This window comes from Microtus ochrogaster, chromosome 2, assembly GCF_000317375.1.
Source record: "Microtus ochrogaster isolate Prairie Vole_2 chromosome 2, MicOch1.0, whole genome shotgun sequence".
In the NCBI taxonomy this organism is placed as follows: Eukaryota; Metazoa; Chordata; class Mammalia; order Rodentia; family Cricetidae; genus Microtus; species Microtus ochrogaster.
The window spans coordinates 17,644,280-17,663,966 of NC_022010.1; the positions used below are offsets into that span (position 1 = coordinate 17,644,280).

General features: G+C 39.4%; 1 protein-coding gene across 1 annotated transcript; it reads left to right on the top strand.

Annotated features, from left to right (window-relative positions):
* The first annotated feature begins 1,964 nt into the window (after positions 1-1,964).
* On the top strand, positions 1,965-18,251 carry Znf268 (zinc finger protein 268). The gene is made up of 3 exons (XM_026784477.1): positions 1,965-2,110; positions 17,868-17,994; positions 18,187-18,251. The coding sequence occupies exons 1-3, from the start codon at positions 2,108-2,110 to the stop codon at positions 18,249-18,251; spliced, it is 195 nt and encodes a 64-aa protein (XP_026640278.1). The 5' UTR covers positions 1,965-2,107.
* The last annotated feature ends 1,436 nt before the right edge of the window (positions 18,252-19,687 follow it).

Here is a 19,687-nt window from a genome sequence, read left to right on the forward strand (position 1 = left end):
CAGCCACATAGGCAGTATATGTGTGTGATATCAAGCATGCGTGTACATGCTCTATCATCCTTTATGATAGGGCAATAGCACTATTAAATTGGGGTAGGTCTCAGGAGCACACAAACCCAAATCTTTATGGGGGAGTGAGCACAGGAAACCAGACTCCTAGCTGTAGCCTTGGAACCAGTTCTGGAACTCCCAAGTGCTGATATTAAAGGAATGTGCCACCACCACACCACCCAGCAGGATCTCTCCTCTTCTCTGCAGGTGGGCATCAGCTTGACTGACTGACAGGGCACAACCCAAGACAGGAACAAATGTGCAAATACCACTGTGGGCTTCCCAGATCCTCTGTGCCCACCACATAGGTGCCCTCCCTCCACCTCTCTGCTTTACAACAAGGTGCTAGGCCTCCATTGAGAATCGCCAGGACGTGTCCCATTTTCTACCTCACTGTGTCTGATGGCTCTCTGAACCTTGGTAAGACCAATGAAGTTTTCCTGTGCAGCCTGTGAAGGACAAGACTTTCCATTTTAATCCCATGAACCCCTCCTGTATAAGTCATGTACACCTCCCCCCACCAGCCAGCACTGTCCTTCCGTTTTAGTTTGTACTTTGACATGAGGCATCTCTTTACATAGCCCTGCCCCCACCAGCCAGCACTGTCCTTCCGTTTCTTAGTTTGTATATTGACACGAGGCATCTCTTTACATAGCCATGCCGGGGAAAACATGACTTTTAGAGTTCACAGAGCTCACTCTGCCTCCTGAGTGATGAGATGATGATAGTAAAGGTGTTTTGCTTCCTTTTATGGTATATTTTGTTTAATTTTAAATTTTATTCAAGTGTTTCTGTGTGTGTATGTGTGTGTATGAGACAGACAGACAGACAGACAGACAGACAGACAGACAGAGAAAGAAGAGAGAGGTAGTTGAGTATAAAGTTATTCTCCACACACTTTCTAGGAGGTCACATGTCAAAAGTTTTCATTATGTAAACAAAAGCCAATGAACAACTCTGAACTTTTCTTTATTTGTTTGTTTGTTGGTTTGTTCATCCGTTCTATCATACTTCTGAACACATATTTGCTTACTTTATTTATTTACAGTGGAAGAGTTCAGTTAGAATTAAGAATCAATACAGAACGAGAATGGTAGGTAGGAAGGTATCCTGGGAAAAGAGTAAGACATTATGACCTTCCCTTTTGGAAGAAAACATTCTTCTGGGAAGAGGTCCAGAATAAGACAAGACACCTTAGTTTCAAGTGCTGCCTGCTTCCCACAAGTCCTTTCCCCAAAGTCAGGCATTTAGATTTGCAAGGGTCTCCCTTCATTCCCTTTTGAGGAACTTCAGGCCCTGACTTTAACATTTGACTGGGGCCTATTTGCAAGGTCAAGGGTAGCTAGCAACACTACTCCTTCAGGGACCTGAAGCCACACCCCAGTTCACTGCTGCTGGCAGCCATTGGAATTCATTCTCAGATCCTGCAGCCTCTTCAGGACACAGACCATTTCTTTTAGAAATCCCTTCCCCACCACCCATATATGTCAGACAAATAAATACTCACCAGCAAAAGTTCAAAAGCAGATTCTCATAAATTGTTTTGATTTTTTTTCTCAAGACAGTGTTTCCCTGTGTAGTATTGCTAGCTGTCTGGCCTTGAACACACAGAGACCAGCCTGCCTTCTTGTGGAGTTTTGGGGTTACAGCCTTGTGCCTCCACCAACCAGTTCATTTCTTTCTTTTTTTTTTTTAATGCCAGGTTCTTTAGTTTAATGTTAGTTAATTTTCTGAAATTGTATGCTTCCTTTTAAAACTGAACCCATTGATTTACATTAGCAAGAGACTTGCTGTTGAATTTGGCATAAATATTCAGCCAATCTGGGGCAAGTCTGTCTTTAGATAGAAGCCAGTCCTGGACCATGGTGCTGAGTCCCTTCTGCTCACCTGGTCCCGTCACTCAGACCTCACCAGCCAATCAGAGCCTCGAGTTGACTCTCAAATCAGATGGGAGGGTTCATCCGGGAGCCAGACTTCCGTTCCGGTTCAGTCCCCTCAAGCACTGCATCTGGGGCTCTCCGGTGGGCAGAAAGTCTGTCAGCTTGGCGGCTGCACCATGGTGAGTGAGGGGTTGCTCTACACAGACGGGAGGAGTAGCCGGGCTTGGCGAGGGAGGGGCCGCTGTCCGTAAACTAGGCGGAGCAGCCGCTGAGGCTCCAGGCGAGTGTGGGGCCTGGTGGGAGTCTGCAGACAGACACAGAGTTTAGCGTCTTCCTCCATCAATCAGTATTCCTAACCTTGCAGCTCTCTGCTGGCAGCCTCTAAATCCCTTCACTGCCCGGGCTGTGTCTGCACAGATCAGAGTGTCGGGAGCCGCAGATGGTGGTGTCTATTGTGTTTATATCGTCACATGTGGAGAGATATCAGCACATTTGCCAAACGCGGAGACTCCTGGTCTCTCCTGGGTCTTCAGAAGTTCTGCACTTTTAACATTTAGGTTTGGGATCCGTCTGTAGTCAATTTCTTGTGGCTTGTAAACGGATTCTCCTGTGTAGAGCAGCGCTCCACTACTAAACTGTGATGTAGACAAGTATAGTTGATAATAGAATTAATGGTATAAGGATTTATTGGTTCTTAGGAGACATAAAGTCACACAAAGTAAATTTAAGTGACGGTGAGCTGTATCCCAAATATCCAAAGATGAGTAGCATGCACATCATGCCTGTTAGAGATTAGTAACATGAGGTGCAAATGTTCAGCAGGATTAATCAGCCATTAAGCTACATTCCTATAACAAATGAGACAACCATGATTTACAACCAGCCAGAAGACCCACTTCTCCATCAATGGCCTCTGACCTGCTGCTTTTGGGGCATTATGGGGTCACAACCTTGTGTGCCAGGAGAGTATAACAATTCTAAAACAACTGCATTTTTCAGCTCTTAGGAAAGCAGTTTTGACTCAGTGTCCCCTGTGCTCATTGAGGTGGACTTGAATATTGTCTGCAGCCCCACAGGGCATTGCCCTTGCTATCCTCCTGGCTAACCATTATACATTCTTGATTACAAGTATGCTGCACCACCGAGCTAAAATTGCCAGTTTGAATCATACAGTGGGACTGTCCATTGCAGTAACAATAAAAGGATTTGCATGTGGAGCATGGCTTCTTCCTTCAGACCAGAAGAGTAGGAATGGTGTATTGTGTACACTGGAGGGGGTAAACATACTGGAAAATATCTAGGTCTTAGACTGAAGTTTAAGGCCATGGGCTGCAGGAGTGTCCATTACAAAGAAGGACACAGTGATGGGGCACAGTGAGTGACTTTCTGTGTAATTCCCATCATACATTAATTCCTTCCTTGTGAATGAAGGCAGACACTTGTGGGTGTACAGTTTAGGGAGGATAGCTTGAACTACTACATATTTAGTTTCCAATTAGTGAACTCTCCCATGCAGATATGTGCAATCCTGGTTGACACAGTGAAGTCAGCTCAGATGTTTGTGACACAGGCAATTGGCTGTAACTCCATGTGTAAGCTTACAGCACTCAGCAGCTAACATTTTACATGGCACCAAGTCATGCATTCTCTTATTAATGGCATTCTCCCTACCAGGGAAGTGCCTACTCTATTTCAAAGTCAGTGTAACTGAGTGTTCAATTATTTTTTATCATTTTAAGAAGTCAATTACAGGGGCTGGAGAGGTGGCTCAGGGGTTAAGAGCATTGCCTGCTCTTCCAAAGGTCCTGAGTTCAATTCCCAGCAATCTCATGGTGGCTCACAATCATCTGTAATGAGATCTGATGTCCTCTTCTGGCCCACAGGCAGACACACAGACAGAGTATTGTATACATAATAAAATAAATAAATATTAAAAATAAGTCATTTATTTTTTATCATTTTTTAGATTTCATTTTCTGCAAGGCATGACTGCTATAATCTGTTTCTATTTTCCAATGTTTCCCAGTTTTTGAATTTCATTCCATTTTTAAGTGCTGTTTATTTATTCATCTATTTATTTATATAAGTTTATAGCTGTGATTCTCTACCTTGTGGGCCATGACTCCTTTTGGGGGATCAAATGAACCTATCACAGCACTGGCCTAAGACCATGAGAAAGTACAGATATTTATATTATAATTAATAACAGTAGCAAAAATAGTTATGAAGTAGTATAAATAATTTTATAGGTGGGAAGATCACTACATCAAGAGTAACTGTATTAAAGAGGCACAGAACGACTGGTTTAGATTAATGTCTTCTGTAGCTCAGGTTTGCATCCTACTATGTAACTGAGAATTGCTGTGAACACCCAATCCTGCCTCTGCTACCTAGTGCTGAAAGACAGTCCTGCAACTCCTACCAGGCTGGACCTTGACTGGTCGGTGTGAAGGAGAAATAGATCAGTGAATGAGTATCCTCCAATTTCTGTAGATTTTATTGTGAATTTACAAGTGAAGTGGGAGCCATGTAAGAATTGAGTTCACTGACCAACTGTAAAGCCAGTGTAGTCACAACAGACAAAGGATGGGCAAGAAGGAGGGTAAAAGCTTTCCTGCTGTGATGGTAGTTGACATTAGCTGTGAGTAGTGAGGTGATCAATTTTAGATGTTCCATAAATGTCCTGTGTGGCCATTTCATGGGTCCACAGATCACACACAGGACCCGGTGCCTTGGAGGAGGAACAGGGAGTGCTCTGGGAGAATGGAAGATTTTATTAAACTAGAAATTTCCCAGATTAGGTTCTTGTCTGCCTATAGTGTGGAAGGACAAACCTGGAGGATGTTTGCTTTCTGAGACATTCTATCTCTGCTACCCAGTGGGGTAACTGCCAATGTCTTGAAGCCCAGCTGGGTGGTCCTAGAGGGACTCTGGTTGGCAATTAGGAGGACCAGAGGTAGTTTACAGGTTCTTTCCAGGATTCTCTTGTTCTGCTGTACTGAGCTATAAGGAGGACCAGAAGCCATGTCATGGTGAATGTAGAAGCAACTGTCCCCAGACCAGGAAGAGCAGTTTGGCTGAGCTGTCAGAGCTGCTTGGACAGGAATGAACCTTGAGCCAAACAGGTTCTGTTTTTCTTCATGGTGACCTGGGTAGTAGCCCTTGATCTCTGACCTTTTTTGAGAGTGGGGGAGACTATGAGCTTGTAATGTTGTTGCCTCACACTATGTAATTTTTTTTTCGAGACAGGGTTGCTCTGTAGCTTTGGATCCTGTCCTGGCACTAGCTCTTGTAGACCAGGCTGGCCTTGAACTCACAGAGATCATATGCCTCTGCCTCCCGAGTGCTGGGATTAAAGGCGTGTGCCACCACCGCCCGGCCACACTATGTAATTTACAATTGCTTTGAAAACATATTCCTGTCTCTGCTGCCCAGTGCTGGGTAGATAGTCCTTCAACTTCTTCAGGACTGGATCTTGACTGGTCAGTGGGAAGGAAAAATAAACCAGCTAATGAGAGACCTCCAGTCTCTCTGACTTTCAGTGTATTAATGTAGATGAAGAGGGTGAGTACATAGGTCAGGCTTGAAGCTGGTAGATTCACAGTGCAGAAAGGGAGAGACAGGACCTTGGCTGAGAACTTTCCTACATCAACAGTAGTTGAGATTAGCAATGCAGAACCAGGTAATCAATTTTAGGTGCTCCACCAATGTCCTGATGGTCATTTCTTGATGTCCACAGACCAGGCAATCAAGAATCTGGATAAAGAACCAAACTTATCATGAAACCAAATTACTATAGTTACAATAGTTCAACGAAAATAGATCTGAGTAAAATGTGACCCTGCCTAACAGGAATGTTATTTTACTTGTTTTAGATATATATCCTGAGATAAAAGGTTTGAGAAATCTTTGATGTGCTCTAATATAAATCCCTTTTTTCTGAAGCACATGGCCATAAATCCTGTTTCAACTTTTCAAAATATTTTTTTGAGATTATAACTATATCATATCCACATTCTCTTTCCTGTCCCCAAGCCTTACCATGACCCCTTATTATCTTCTAAATCATGGTCCATTTGTCTTTAACAACAGTTGTGAATGTGACCTGTGTTTGGCCACGGGATTTCCCAGGTATGATGCGATGGGTTGGCTGTACTGCACATTGAGTGTGTAATGGAATGTGCAAACAAAGGACCCTGTGCTTTGGATGAGGAAAACTGTATGCTTTAGAAAAGTGGATGAATGTGTACTGAAATACAAACTTTCTGGACTAAGGCCCTGTCTTCTGGGCCGGGAGGACAGAGCAGGAATTACTGTGCTCTCTGAGTCATTTGATCTCTGATCACCCATTAGGGGAGATGATAATATTCTGAGGCCCAGCAAGGTGGCCTTAGCCAGTGAGGGACTCTGGAAAGTCTTAGCAATCAGGAATAATAGTGTCAGGTAGCTTGCAGGTTCTTTCCAGGATTCTTCTCTACTTTTGTTGTAATGAGTTGTAAGGAAGACCATAAGCTATGCCATAGTGAGTGTAGGGTGTTCAGAGAAGGTCTGTTGAGCTGTCATTTCTGCTGGGATTTGGATGGACCATGAGCCAGGCTCTGGTTCTGTTGCTGTATGATTTGGGCAGTGTTCCTTGTCCTCTGAGCCTCCCTGTGTATGGATTTCCTGGGGAGAGGGAGACTCTGCAGCCCTGGCATGGTAGGACATTATGCTTGTAATCAATCTGACTGTCCACTGTACACACAGAGTCATGCTTTTGGTCTACAATCAGAAGACAGATTTGAAAACTGATAATCTGGTTTCTAGAAGTTCTGAATATTGCTGTCAACTTTCAAGTTTGTCTTATGTTTCAAGTAGTTTTAAAGCTGGTAGAACTACAGTGATGTTGATTTAGCAATGCATGATTTAAATGTTTCTAACTTTTTGCTACCACCAGCTGCAATGGTGTGATTCATTGATGATTAGTTCCAGGGGACAAAGAGAGTTTCTAAGCTGCAGAGGTTTCTTAGGCATGTATGGTGTTGCGCAGGTAGAAAGAGCAGAATCTACATCTTGTGCTATAATCCATGTGACAGGAAGTAGAAATTATTCTATATTGCTTTGGGATTGGGCATCAGTATGGCTGGGTTTACCTGAAAACACAAGGAGGTCTAAGGGGCTGCAGAACCATAGCTGATGGAGGAGGGTCTTCTGTCTATGTGTTACTTTCATTGCTTAATAAAGAAACTGCCTTGGCCCTTTGATAGGACAGAAAATTAGGTAGGTGGAGCAAACAGAACTAAATGCTGGCAGGAAGAAGGCAGTGAGGCAGATGCCATAGCTCTCCTCTCCAAGATGGATGCATGTTAGGATCTTCCCGGTAAGCCACCACCTCGTGATGCTATACACATTAATAGAAATGGGTTATTCAAGATATGAGAGTTAGCCAATAAGAGGCTGAAACTAATGGACCAGGCAGTGTTTAAAAGAATACAATTTGTGTGTTGTTATTTCGGGTATTGATCTAGCTGTGCGGGAGCCTGGTGGGACAGCAACCTACAGCTCCATCTACACATAGCAGTAAATCATCTCTTTTTGCAGAGAGGGATCTAGAGCATGGGCTCTCTCCAGAAGAAAAACTAGTTCTGGAGGGTCAGAAACAACAGTTTAAGGGTCACTTTGAGGTAATTTTGTGAAAATTGTGAAGTCTTTAATTTCTATACACATATAATCATAGGTAGCTGGATAACATTGGTCAAGATCACACGTTTCCTGAATAAGTTTCCTTTGGTCTTTTGATTAATAGCTGACTATATTTTCTGCCTTAGTTCTTGGCTTTTTCTCTCCATTCTCTTTATTCTTTCCCAAATATCATACACTTCTTGATTGATCAGCTTTGTGGTAATTTTTTCCCCCAAGATAGGATTTCTTTGTAGCTTTGGAGCATGTCCTGGTACTCACTCTGTCGACCAGGCTGGCTCCAGACTCACAGAGATCCTCCTGTCTCTGCCTCCTGAATGCTAGGATTAAAGGTGTGTGCCACCACCACCCAGAAAGAAGTCATATTATGTCAATCTGTGTGCTATTTTTTTATAACCTCATTCATTAGTCTATGTGCTTTCAATACGAATGTAGTTTTGTAATCAGCTTTTCTGTTATAAATTGCTGGGAATTGTCATTGTTCTGTATTTATTTATGGTGCAAATTTAACATACACATCATCTTAACATTGATGCATCATGTTTCCAAGGATCATTTATTTATGTCTTTATTTATTTAGGTTTTATTGCTCTTGTTGTTAATCTATGAGAGACTTTTGGTTTATTGGATAAAAGATATTATGGATGTTGACAGGTGGCTCAGCACATATTCATTTTGGAGGTGATCTGAGTTCAGATACCTACACTCAAGTTATGAAGCTCATAACTCTACCATTTCAGATCCAGGGCCTCTGAATCCCTCTTTTTTCTGTTACTTAAATACATATGGAAGACATTCTCACTCTTGCACAAACATATGCAAAAAATAGCAATAAACTGGTTTTCAAAAGTGCTTGTGACTTATAAGGCAATTAGAGTGAAACGGGTTGTTTGGCCTATTAGCTCAGGCTTCTTATTAACTAGCTCTTTCATCTTAACCCATGTCTATTAATCTCTGTATAACCATGAGGCTGTAGCCTACTGATAAGGTTCTGGGGTGTCTTTCTGCTTTGACAGTTACATGCCATCTCTTAGACTCTGCCTACTCTCTCTCTATTTCTCTTCCAGCCTGGCTATATTCTGCCTTGCCATAGGCCAAAGCAGCTTTATTCAGTAACCAGTAAAAGCAACACTTGTACAGAAGGACATCACACATCACTTTTCCTATAATCTATCCCAACTGCAGTTTCCCCTTCCTCCATTCCTTTCAGTCCTCTCTACTATGCCCTTCTCCACCAGATCCACTCAATCTTCATTTCCCTTCAGAATAGAGCAGATATCCCAGAGATATCGATAAAGCCATACATAGCAAATTGATATGATAGGCACATATCAAAGACTGGATGAATCAACCTAGTAGGAGGAAAAGGCTTCCAAGAGCAGGCAAAAGATTCAGAGATATCACCACTCCCACTGTTAGGAGTTGCACAAAAACACCAAGCTACACAGTGATAACATATATGCAGAGGACCTAATGCAAACTCCTGCAGGCTCTGTGATTACTATTTCAGTCTCTGTGAGCTCCTATGAGCCCTACTTAGTTGATTCTGTGGCCTGCATTCTCCTGTGTCATTTTAGTTAGGACAGATTTTGTCTATGAATTTTTTTGAAATTTCTATGCCTTTGGGGTGAGTTTCTTCTCCATTTCCTGTTATTCTTAGGATTGGTCTTTTCCTAGTATTTCAAATTTTCTGGATGTTATATTTCAGGAAATTTTAGGTTTACCATTTTCTTTGATCAATATATCTATTTCTTTTATCATGCTTTTAAAGTCTGAAATTCTCTGTTTCATGTTTTGTATTCTTTTGGTGAAGCAAGCCTCTGTAGGTCTCATTTGATTATTTAGATTTTCATTTTTATAATTTCTTCAGTTCACATTTTTTAATGGCTCCTATTTCTATTTTAAGGTCGTGAACAGATTCATTCATTTCTGTCAACTGTTTCTTTGTTTATGTTTTGGCTTTCTTTAAGGGATTAATTTTCTCCAATACTTCATTTATCCTTTTTCTGCTTAAGGGATTCTGTTATCTCTATAAAGTTTGTTTTAATTTAATTGTGCTTCAACTGTGTTAGAATGTTCAGGGCTTACAATAATAGTAGGATACCTGGAATCTGGTAGTGACTTATTGCTCTTGCTGTTGTTGACTGTATTTTTATGCTGGTGTCCGGGTATCTTGGTTTGACATATTTGTGGGTCTAGGTACCAATTTCTCAGTTTGTCTTTGTTGCATGGCTGTTTTGTTCCTTGGTTTCTCTTTGCTCTCTAGTTTTCTGCTTTATGTGGCTTGAACAGAGGCTCTCATCCCAAGTTAGGGCTGGAAATCTTACAGATGGTGTGTCCTTTGCTCCAGGAGGGAGTGTCTGTCCATGTTTGGGAGAGGGTAAGGAACTTGGGGATAGTGTTGAGAGGATCTGAGAGAATGAGGAAGGTCATTTGGAAGGTGGCCTAAATAGACTTCTTGCAGATAGTGTGTGGGTCTCCACGCAAGTTTTAGGCTACAGCACAGAGAAAAGGAGTGAAGTGGGATTGGGGATAGTGTTGTGGGATTATCAAAAGAATGGAGGAGGTACACAGACAAGAAACCTATGTGAATTTCTGGTGACTGGCATAGGTTCTGGTCCAGCAGAGAGTCTTCGCCTTAGTTTTCCTACCTGTTTTTTTGGCTGATGTGGCCTGCACTTGAGCAGAGGCTATGCATCTGATATAAGGGTGGGTACATGGTTTTGGGGCATAGCAGCTGTAGGGTTGCTGGAGGATTGTGTCTGTGGGAATGTAGGGAGTGTGGAAATTTTATGGGCTTGTGGTCTACCTATCTGTTCTTCTGAGTGGTGTGACGTACACATGAGTCTGCCTAAGTTGGGAGCTGTAACACAGTCATATTCCTAATTTTTATGAATGGGAATATGTCCTGTGCCATTATATGTTGTAAATATTTATTTTTTTACAACATGTGACAGTCAGGAGATTGTCTTAAGTGTCAGAAGAGACTTTGGACATTTTCAATGTTTGGGCTGCTACAGAGTATAAGGATCATTGGACTTAGACTAAATATATTTTTATTTTTATTTGTATCTATTCTTATCTCATACTATATATCCTGATTGAATTCCTCCTTTACTCATTCCAGTCCCTCCCCCACCTAATCCCCATTGTCCCAGCTTTACTGCTTCCTTTCCCTTCAAAAAAGAGCAGACATCCCAGGTATATCAGCCAAATAAGTCATACCAAGGTGCAATAGGGCTAGGCACAAACTCTTCAAGGCTTGACCATGTAATGCAATAGAAGGAAAAGGATCCTAAGAACAGACAAAAAAGTCAGACACACCATGACTCCTACAGTTAGGAGATTTCACAAACATCCCAAACTAAACAACCATAGCATGTATGCAGCCATGAAGACTCTGTGATTGCTACATCAGTTTCTTTGAGCCACTATATGCCCTACTTAGTTGCTTGTGTGGGCCATATTCTCCTGATTTCTTCAACCACTGAATGCTACAATACTCACACCCTCCTTCTACAAGATTCCTAGAGCTCAAGCTGTTTGGGTAGGGATCTCTGCATGGGATTTCATCAGCCCCACTCATTGTCTAAGCTGCTTTTGGTTAGAGGATTTAATCAGAAAAACAGAAATATAATTTAGAACAAAAAATGGAAAACCAAAAGTAACATTGATGCTAGGCAGAACCTGGAATGATGTCTCTTGAAAGAGCATAGAAGATATCTAGACTTTAGGTGGCAAAATACATAGAAAGTAGTACACAGAACTAAATTGGCTGTTCTTGTAGGACCAGGAAGATGGAAATGTTAAGAGGAATGCCAGAAAGTAGAGATTGAGATCATAGGATTTCAGTTGGAAATGATAGACTCCATAACAGATTAAGTTAGAGGTCATTTGTGTGTTATTTTTTGCTCCAAAATCTTTCTTTTTCTGCCTGTGACCTGGAAATTTAGTAAAGCACAATTAAAAAATGATGGGCTAATTCCTTAAATGAAATATTAGATCAGTTGGAAGGTTATTCTTGATGATTCATTTAGGTCTGCAGTAAAAAGAAAACATTTGGGGCTGAAATAAATGAAAATGAAAAGATAGTTTCAGGTGGCAGCCAATTACTGAAACAAGTAGGGATTTCCAAGGAGTTTCTTACTATTATGGAAAAGACCCTTGCCATGGAATGGAAGTCCAGCAAGGTGCTCCAAGAGTAAGACTCCATCCACATAAACCTTCTATTTATGTAATGAGTAAGCAAAGTGATTCCTAGTCCTAGCAAGCAACTTCTTACAAAATCTGCTACACATGTGGTCCAAGTGTGTTAGTGTCTGTCAACTAAGAAGTTAAACTTTTCAGGATCACTCATCATGTACTGGTCCTGGAAACAAGAAAGAATCACCATTTAATGTAATGGATTCTTAGTTTGTGATTACAACTCAGCATTGTTACTGGCATCCATGTTTGGCAGAGTCAGAAACCCAGTGACGAGATTGTGAGAGTCCATTTCATGAAGCTGTGAGGATTAAACCTGTTGTTATTGTTGTTGTTGTTTTTAGTCTTTGGGGGCCTCTACCCAGCTCTCAAAAAATGACATACACTGGGCTTTTTATTTCTTATAAATTCCTGGTTTGAGGTTGTCTTATTTCTAGTCAACTTTTCTTAACTAATTGTCATATCTACCTTTTGTCTGTGGGCTTTTATCTTTTTCTGTATACATTTTTTTACTTCTTACTCTATGGCTTGCTGAGTGGCTGGCCCATGCCTTCCTCTCCTTTTCTTGGTCATCCTTCCTTTTTCCCTCCAAGATTTCTCCTCCCATTTATTCTCTCTGCCTGCCAGCCCTTCTTATTCTTTCCTACCAACCTATTGACTGTTCATTAGGCCAAACAGGTATTTTAGACCAGCCCAGTATCAGAACTTCACAGAATTAAAAAATGCAACATAAAAGAATGCAACATATATTTGCATCATTGAAACAATTGTTTCACAACATAAATAAATATAACACATCTTACAATATTATTCCACAACAGCAAGGGTTGTATTTTGATACAGCCTAGGTTGCATTTTGATACCACAAAATATTGAGATTTCTAAACTAAAAGACATCTTTTATGGAGAACTAACTGAATATAGGAAGTGGAAGTAACCAAAGAGATCAATGTATGAGAAAATGCAGGGATAGGGCCATCTAAATCCTTTGAAACTGAAGCCCTGTGCATCTGAGACAGAGCTACAGGATTTGATGTTTGTCCTGCTATGCTTCAGTCTTGCCTTGGTTCAGTCTTCCTCACTATGTCTCCATTTCTCTACTTTGTAGTGTGAATGGTATTCTGTACCATTGTATGTTGGAAAGATGTAACTTGTTTTCTGAGTTTTACAAGATGTTACTTGCTGTGGGACAATGGTCTTGTACCTTGTAAAGATTTGTCACTTCTATTGGTTTAATAAAATGCTGATTAACCAGTAACCAGGCAGGAAGGATAGGTGGGGTGACCAGAACAGGAGAATTCTGGGAAGAGGAAAGGCTCAGTCTGCAGTTGTCACCCAGACACAGAGGAAACAAAGAGGAGAATGCTTCACTGATAAAAGGTACCAAGCCATGTGGCTAACACAAACAAGAATTATGTACTAATCTAAGATGTAAGAATTAGTTAATAAGAAGCCTGAGCTAATAGGGCAACCAGTTTATAATTAATGTAGACATCTGTGTATTTTTTTGGGACCGAATGACTATGGGACTAGGCAGGACAGAAACCTCTGTCAACAAATCCCTGTCAAGTGATTGTCTTGAACATCAGAAGAGACTTTGAACATTTGAACAGTGTAAGGGCTATTGCAGACTATGAGTATCATTGAAGTGACTAAATTAATTTTCTTCATGGTTGACCATGAGCATATAGTGACCCAGGTCAGAATATAATTGATTGAATGAAAAACTTCCCAGATAAGAAGATGTATTTTAACATGCGCCTCTTCTTGGTAACTTTCATTTGATTGCTTGTGAAACCATTAGTAGGAGGAGTTTTTCTGAATGAAATTTCTCATTGGAATGTGATATCATATAGTAAGGAGGGGTGCTTGTTTTTTCTTAGCTTCTCAGTCCCAAAATAATCACACAGAAACTGTATTAATTAAATCATGGCTTGTCCCATTAGCTCTAGCTTCTTATTGGCTAACTCTTACATTTTAATTTAACCCATTTCTATTAATCTGTGTATCGCTACATGGCTGTGGCTTACCAGGTAAAGTTTCCAGCATCTGTCTCTGGGTGGACTACCTAACTTCTCTCTGACTCAGCCTTCTTCCTCCCAGCATTCAGTTTAGTTTTCCCCCACCTACCTAAGTTCTGCCCTATAGCTCTGCTATAGGCCCAAAGCAGTGTGTTTATTAAACAATGATAATCACAGCATACAGAAGGGAATCACACATCACCTTCCCTTTTCTGTTTAAATGGAAAGGAAGGTTTCAATTTTAACATAGTAAAATTACAAATAACAAAACAGGTATCGTGCAAGAATTATAGTTACAGTATTTATATCTACTTTATCTTTTATCATAACTAAAGAAAACTATAACTATAAATTCTTCAACTCCATCAAAGACTCCAGAAGGATATACTATTACCTAAGTAATCAGGAAGTATATTGTAAGTAACTTCCAAAGCTCTAGAAATGACAGAGACATCTCATTGCCCAGACAGTCACCCAAAGTTCTTGTATGTTGTTGGGGCATCCAGTCCTCAGCCCACAGGCCCATAGTATCTGGCAGACTTTTCCATGAAGCAGGAAATTTGAAGACCTGTTCTGCCTTGCAATGGAAAAGTTCATCAGTTGCTGTCTTCTGTGCCCTGCATAATGTCTGGCAGACTCTTTCATGAATAAGGAACCCCCCAAGAATCATCTCACCTTTAGGCAAGTTCAGCAGTCATTTCTCTGTGGGTCTTGCATGTCCAGTTCATCAAACAGTCCAGGCAAGATCAGTTTCTTGCTCAAATGGCTAACAAACTCCATAAGGAGCCTCTTTGATATCCATCATCCTCTCAAAGTAGATTGGTGCCACCAGGAGCAGATGTGTTTCATTGCCCTGAAAAGGCTTAAGCTCTTAAAACATTTTAAATGCCATATTCTGAAAGATTTGAAGAATCACTATTTATCTGAAATACAACTCTGTACATCTAGAAAATCTAACTGAGTACAAACTTGACTATTGCTATTATAGATGACTCTCTATTTACATATAATTTAATTATGCATACATTTTTAAATGAGTTGCACAAATTCAATACTTTAATCAAGAGGAGAAATACCTAAAATACAATTGACCTTAAATTTGTATCAACAAACCAAGATCCATACCAATGCAAATCTCTTTAGCATATCCCCCTTTAAATGTAAACAAACATTCATGAACAGTATTTGGGAATATGGGTATAGTTCTCTCCAAACTGCTTCCTGCTTTTTATTTGGTGAAGTAATTTTTGGGGACATTCACAGTGACCTTTAGGGTGGCCTTGAGTCATCAAGCCACATTAGTCTGGAAGGATTCCACAGGTTCTCATCCTCTGTGGAAACCAAAGAAGAACCTCTTTTCTAAAGCAACAAATCCTTAGACCCAAATTCTGAAGATATGATACCTTTAAAGCATATATGTTGGTTTCTTAGCTCCTTTACAGTCAAAAAATGCAAAGAAAACATAATAATAGACATAATCCAGACACTCTGTATATAGTACATCTTTATGTGGCTTATTTGTTTTTATTCTATTACTTTTCGATATTTATTTTATTATCTTTACTCCTTTAAGACTGTCTGTACTGTCTCTTTAAAGACTTTATTTCATTTTTTATAAACCATTTACTTCTTTTTATAACCTCTATATTATTTTTCTTTTCTCTCCCAGTTCTATGTACATTTTTTTAAACATACTGTGTCTCATTTAGAGGTCTTTTATGTGTGAATCTGTCTTATTGTGTATCTGTAATCCTTTACTGTTCATGAGTGCTTCTTAAAATGCTAAGCACTTCTTATGAACTTAAGCTGGGTCATTGGTAGAGCAAATATGGCCTGCCTGCTTGATTCACACAGCGAATCAACGTGGCAGAGGCACATTTGCTGCCTCTGAGAGCCATGTACATTGCCCCATTTACAGGCACGCAAGGGGTCTAAGTTGCCATTAGCAATCTTCTCACAGACCCTATAACTGGTCCTCCAGAAAGAGAGTTCACACTGGCAGCACAGCCCAGAAAGCCGGCATTTCAAAATGGTGCAGCCTTTTTTCTGCTACCTCTAAATCAGGAAAAACTCTCTTAAAGGTGCCAAAGCATGTCACCAGTAAGCAAAGCCTATTTGGGGAAAGAAATGTGGCTAAACTTCAGTTTTTTAGTGTCTAAAATTCCTTTCCAAGCTCTCTAAGATTTTAAGTGGATTTTAGTTGGCCATGTGGGCACCAGTTTGTTGTGGGAATCTGCTTGTTAGTTCCCAGCTGCTCAGCCTGAAAATAACCACACAGAAACTGTATTAATTAAATCACTGCTTAGCCCATTAGCTCTAGCTTCTTATTGGCTAACTCTTACATATTAATTTAATTAATTTCTATTAATCTGTGTATTGCCGTGTGGCTGTGGACTATGAGGTAAAGTTCTCAGCATCTGTCTCCTGCAGGGCTACAAGACTTCTCTGACTCTGCCTTCTTCCTCCCAGAATTCAGTTTAGTTTTCCCAATCCACCTAAGAGTTGTCCTATAGCTGTGCTGTAGGCCCAAAAGCAGTTTCTTTATTAACCGATGATAATCACAGCATCCAGAAGGGAATCTCACAATATGAGTTTCTATAGCCTCAAACCATTTCCTGTTCTTTGTGGCTACTGTGTTGTGGTTGAAACTAATCAGCCAGCTTTTCTTTTGATGTCATAACTTCCCCACCGTCATAAACTCTATCACTAAATCATATAAGATATAGTAGAATTATCTGCTATTTGTTGCTAAGGTGGTTTGGTAGTCTACTGTTTATATTTTTGTTTGTTTGTTTTGAAGACAAGATTTGTCTCTGTAGCCCTAGCTGTCCTTAAAGTAGTTCTATAAACCAGGCTGACTTCAAACTCAGGGAACCTCTCACTCTGACTCTAAGTGCTGGGATTAAAGGTTGGCCAGCATTCCTGGCTTTTTTGTTTTTATATTGTATCATGGGTTTGTTCATATCAAGCATATGCTGTTGTACTGAGCTTCACCCACATCTTGAATTTTAAAATTTGTCAGAGGGTATCATTATGTTTCCCAGGATGGCATGTATTCATGACATTAATACTACCTGTGCCTTCTGAGTCATTGGATTGCAGGTGCATAACCTTTCTGCCTGTTTTGTTTGTTTTGAATTTTTATCTTAAAAAGAGTATTTTACCTGTATGCATGGATATGCACCATGTGAGTACCTGGTCCTTACATTGATCAAAAGATGGTACTAGACACCTTGAACTTGGAATAATGCATAGTTATGACCCCCCCCCATGTAAGTCATTGGTATGCAAGACCAGTAGGACTCTTTCCTGCTCTGTGTTGATTATTTGTAATCAGCATATTAATTGCTATTGTTTTCATTTGTCCATTTGTAATTTTTTAAACACAGTGCCTTTTAGTAAAATCTTATTTATGTTGCAGTTTAAATTGGGGCACTTCAGGTTCTGGTAGATGAATAAAGAGTTGAAATGAATGCATAACTTTTTGTAGAAAATTCAGCAAAAACCTATGAGTTATTTCTAGCTATCATGTTTGATTGATTTTTTCATGTGAAACAGGTAATTAACATGTATTTCTGGCTGCTGTAGAAGTGATTGCATGGACTAGGCTGGTATTCAACTCAGAGGCAGATAAATATTCATGCCTCTGCCTCCTGAGTACAAGGATTAGAGGCATGATTCAATGCATTCAGCTTTTTTATCTTATTTTTCTTTTCTGTAGTTAGAAATCAATCATTCATACAATTTCTCTTATCTATACTCTGTACTGTTTATCTCTTTATGTATATTTCATTGTTGGGTAGTAGGCATTTCTCTTGCAAGGTGATATCAGATTCAAAGGGTTCAGAAATGGCAGAGGTGAACCTCCTATTCAGTTTGCTTCTAAAGTGACCTGTTGATTAAATTATGATGTCTATGTCATGGAATAAGTATGGGGAGCACCAGAATTATATGACTATACTGTCAAAGAAGTACACATTTATAGTGTTGTCAATTCATGCTTTCTGTTGTACACATGTATGGGATATTTTAGAATGCAGTGACCTATGATGACGTGCATGTTGACTTCACTTGGGAAGAATGGACTTTGCTGAATCCTTCCCAGAAGAGTCTCTACAAAGATGTGATGGTAGAGACCTACAGAAACCTCACTACTATAGGTAAGACTGAATTATCTTTCATGTTTCAAATAAGGGGACAAGTGTTCATTGGTTAATGATGCTCTTTTGTAATATGATTGAGAAAGAAGAATGGGTAAAGAAATCAGGCATGGTTTTAAGTTTTGCTTATATGGTAACTAAATTTTTTACAATTTTCAATATATATCATATATTTTTCTGTCTACATTTTAGGATATAATTGGGAAGACCATAATATTGAAGAACATTGTCAAAATTCTAGAAGACATGAAAGGTAATTTCCATGTATAAGCTCATACAAATGTACCTCTGAAGAATTTGTAATGTATCCTACAGGTTTTAAACCAAAGCAATAATGTAAATAAAAACTGCATTGATGATTATTAAATTATCACAAAATCATATACCTTAATTTCAGATAGGTGAACTGCATTTGAAAGTCATTCTTTTAAGAAAGAAGTCAAGGAAATGATGCCTTAACCTATATTTCCATTTGAATCATAATACAATGAGAGCTATTCTGTAAAATTGTCAATGCATTTATTTCATATTATAAAAGATATACATGTTGAAAAGGTGATAATCTCTGTAAATCTCATTATTACACTAATAGTCCATAGAAAAGGTAGTTTAACACACATACTTGTGATTGTGTTAAGTTTAGTGAGAGGGAAGTTAGAGTCACAAATCAAGGGCAGCTGTCGTGGAGAGGCCTCAATCCAGATACCAAAAGTCTATGAGTACAGAAAGTCAAACTGTGAACTCAATGAAGAATCCTTATATTTGTTATTATTCCTTTACTAAGTATATCATATGTTCCTCTGGATACAAGCCACATGAGCATAGGGATGTGAAGAAATATAACATACCTCTCTCTTAGAACAAATAGAAGATATATAGCAGTCTCCATGTTGAGTATACTTGTTGAATTTGATGTACAGGTATACAAGTCATTGTTTTCCTAGTCTCATTGTTAATATATCAACAAGCTCACATTTCAGAAAAGCGCCATGAGTACTAGGACAATGTAAAAACTTCTGTTTGTCCTAGTACACTTAGCAAATGTAATTTCACTCACAGTGTAAGAAACATTATGAATGCAATAAGAGTGGTAAAGCTCTGAGTTTTTCAGTTCTCTTCAAATACATGAAAATTCTCATACAGAAAAAAAGATTCTGGAAATGTGAACCCTGTAATAAAGGCTGTTATCAGCTATCCTCAGAGATGAAAAGCAAGCCTTAATGAAAGGGAAAAACAAGATTGTAAACATGGTGATTAAACCTTAACATATAATTCTTCTTTAAAATAGGACTAAATTGTAAAATTAATTTATACAGATAATAATAATAATCAACAATTTATTAAATGTAGTGATGCTTTCACATGTACCATTATCATTGTAGGCATGAAAAAAGCCAAACTAGAAAGAATACATCTGTATATACTCAACATGTTAAACCCTTTGCATGTCATCTTCACAGGCATGAAAAAACATATACTATATTGAAACCCTATGAAGAAAATGAGTGTGGTAAAGCCTTTTCACATCACAGTCATCTTCAAATGCATAAAAGATCATACAGTGGAAAGAAACCCTATGAATGTAATCAATGTTGTAAAACCTATGCACGTCACCGTACTCTTCAAATGCATGAAAGAACACATACTGGAAAGAAGCCGTATGAATGTAATCAGTGTGGTAAAGCCTTTGCAC

What these genes read in the sequence shown, in the direction of transcription:
- Znf268 (XM_026784477.1), top strand. An exon ending in CAGAAACCTCACTACTATAG is followed by an intron (nt 17,995 to 18,186) that starts GTAAGACTGAAT and finishes TCTACATTTTAG; the next exon opens with GATATAATTGGGAAGACCAT.